Source organism: Monosiga brevicollis, genomic scaffold (assembly GCF_000002865.3).
Source record: "Monosiga brevicollis MX1 MONBRscaffold_11 genomic scaffold, whole genome shotgun sequence".
Classification (NCBI taxonomy): Eukaryota; class Choanoflagellata; order Craspedida; family Salpingoecidae; genus Monosiga; species Monosiga brevicollis.
Window position 1 is genome coordinate 637,511 of NW_001865048.1, and position 1,274 is coordinate 638,784.

Genomic DNA, 1,274 nt, shown 5'->3' on the forward strand with positions numbered 1-1,274 from the left:
CTATGCCTCCAATTTTGCCAGGGAAGGAAAGCCGCTGGAGTCGTATCGTCACCCATATGCCCGGGGGGATTTGCCAATGCAGAAGGAGCACGATGGCTTTGCCTTGGCACGTGTCATGGAGAAGTTTTTGCAGGATGACGAGGCTCGTCAGCAGCTGGTGGCTGCGTTGGAAGAGCTGCAGCTGGATGACGCTGCCACGCTGTGTCAGCAGTGCTCGCTTTTGCCGCTAGACAATGTTGCTGGGCTTGGCAAGGCCACGGGCAGTCCTCGGCGTTAATGTGCCAACCTGGCCCTCTCCTTTTCCAAGTATTCTTGACCCTTGTGCTTTTTTTTTTCCGGCCCATTTTGCGCCAAAGCGACGGCTGTCATCAGTTCATTGTAGTGTCATGCGAGCATGCGTCCCATGCGTCTTTGCCCGAACAGAAGCAGACCGATCAGATCCAAGCTTGCCTATTTTGAACACCATAGGGAAGTTGCAGATCATTAAAACCCCGTCGCTTGGGAGGAAAATTAATGGTGAAACACGACGTTGATTTTCTTCTGTTCTGTTCAAATTCTTTAGCTTTCGGTGCGATGACAGAGAGAGAGAGGGACAAGAGGTGCTTGCTTTGACAAATGGCAGCCAGACTGGTTTGGATTAGGCATTGAGCACGGTTGTTGTACTGGGAAGCAAGAGCATACTGTACCGTTGCTGCCCTGTTCACTCGGTCTGATGCTCTTGTCTATCTGACCCTCTTTTGGGGTTTTCAAGCATTCCATCCTCCGGGAGTAACCAGAAACCAATCCCAATCCCTTGTCTTTTTGTTGTTGTTTGTTTGGCGATGATTGAAAACGCAGGTCATCATGTCATCCTTGTGAATTTCCAAGCACCCGCTGTCACCCGGCAAGCACATCTAGTATGGGAGCCTGGGGCAGATACCCCCGGGGGGGGAAACAAAGTGTAAATTCATCATCAGCGCGCTCTGAATGAATACACGCGCAAGTCAAGTTGCACATTGGCGGTGACATGACGTTTAATTTTGCACAAAAGTGATAGTCTTCTTGCCAACTCGTGGCTGTTCCCCGCCCCATCCTGAAGCAGTCCTTTTGCGCCGCTGCTGTTCGTTGTGATCTTTTGTTGCAGGTCCTTCTTTATCAATCTGCTCTTGTTTGTCAATTGATTTTTGATTTTTGATTTTTTAATTTGGAGAAGAAGCATTTGTTTGTGTTTGATCTGTCTGCCCGTGCCACCAAAAACATGGGCGAGATAGTGCCCGTGCAAGCGCTCCTANTGG

The 1,274-nt window shown here is 49.7% G+C and overlaps 1 protein-coding gene across 1 annotated transcript in view; it reads left to right on the forward strand.

Moving 5' to 3' along the window:
- The window catches only part of MONBRDRAFT_25743 (uncharacterized protein), a gene marked incomplete at both ends in the record, with an annotated part of 5,023 nt that extends 4,746 nt beyond the window's left edge, over positions 1 to 277 (forward strand). Inside the window, one exon of the mRNA XM_001746029.1 lies at positions 83 to 277. Within this exon, the coding sequence (XP_001746081.1) occupies positions 83 to 277 (195 nt within the window). The remainder of the gene's footprint in view (positions 1 to 82) is intronic.
- Between the last annotated feature and the right edge of the window lie 997 nt (positions 278 to 1,274).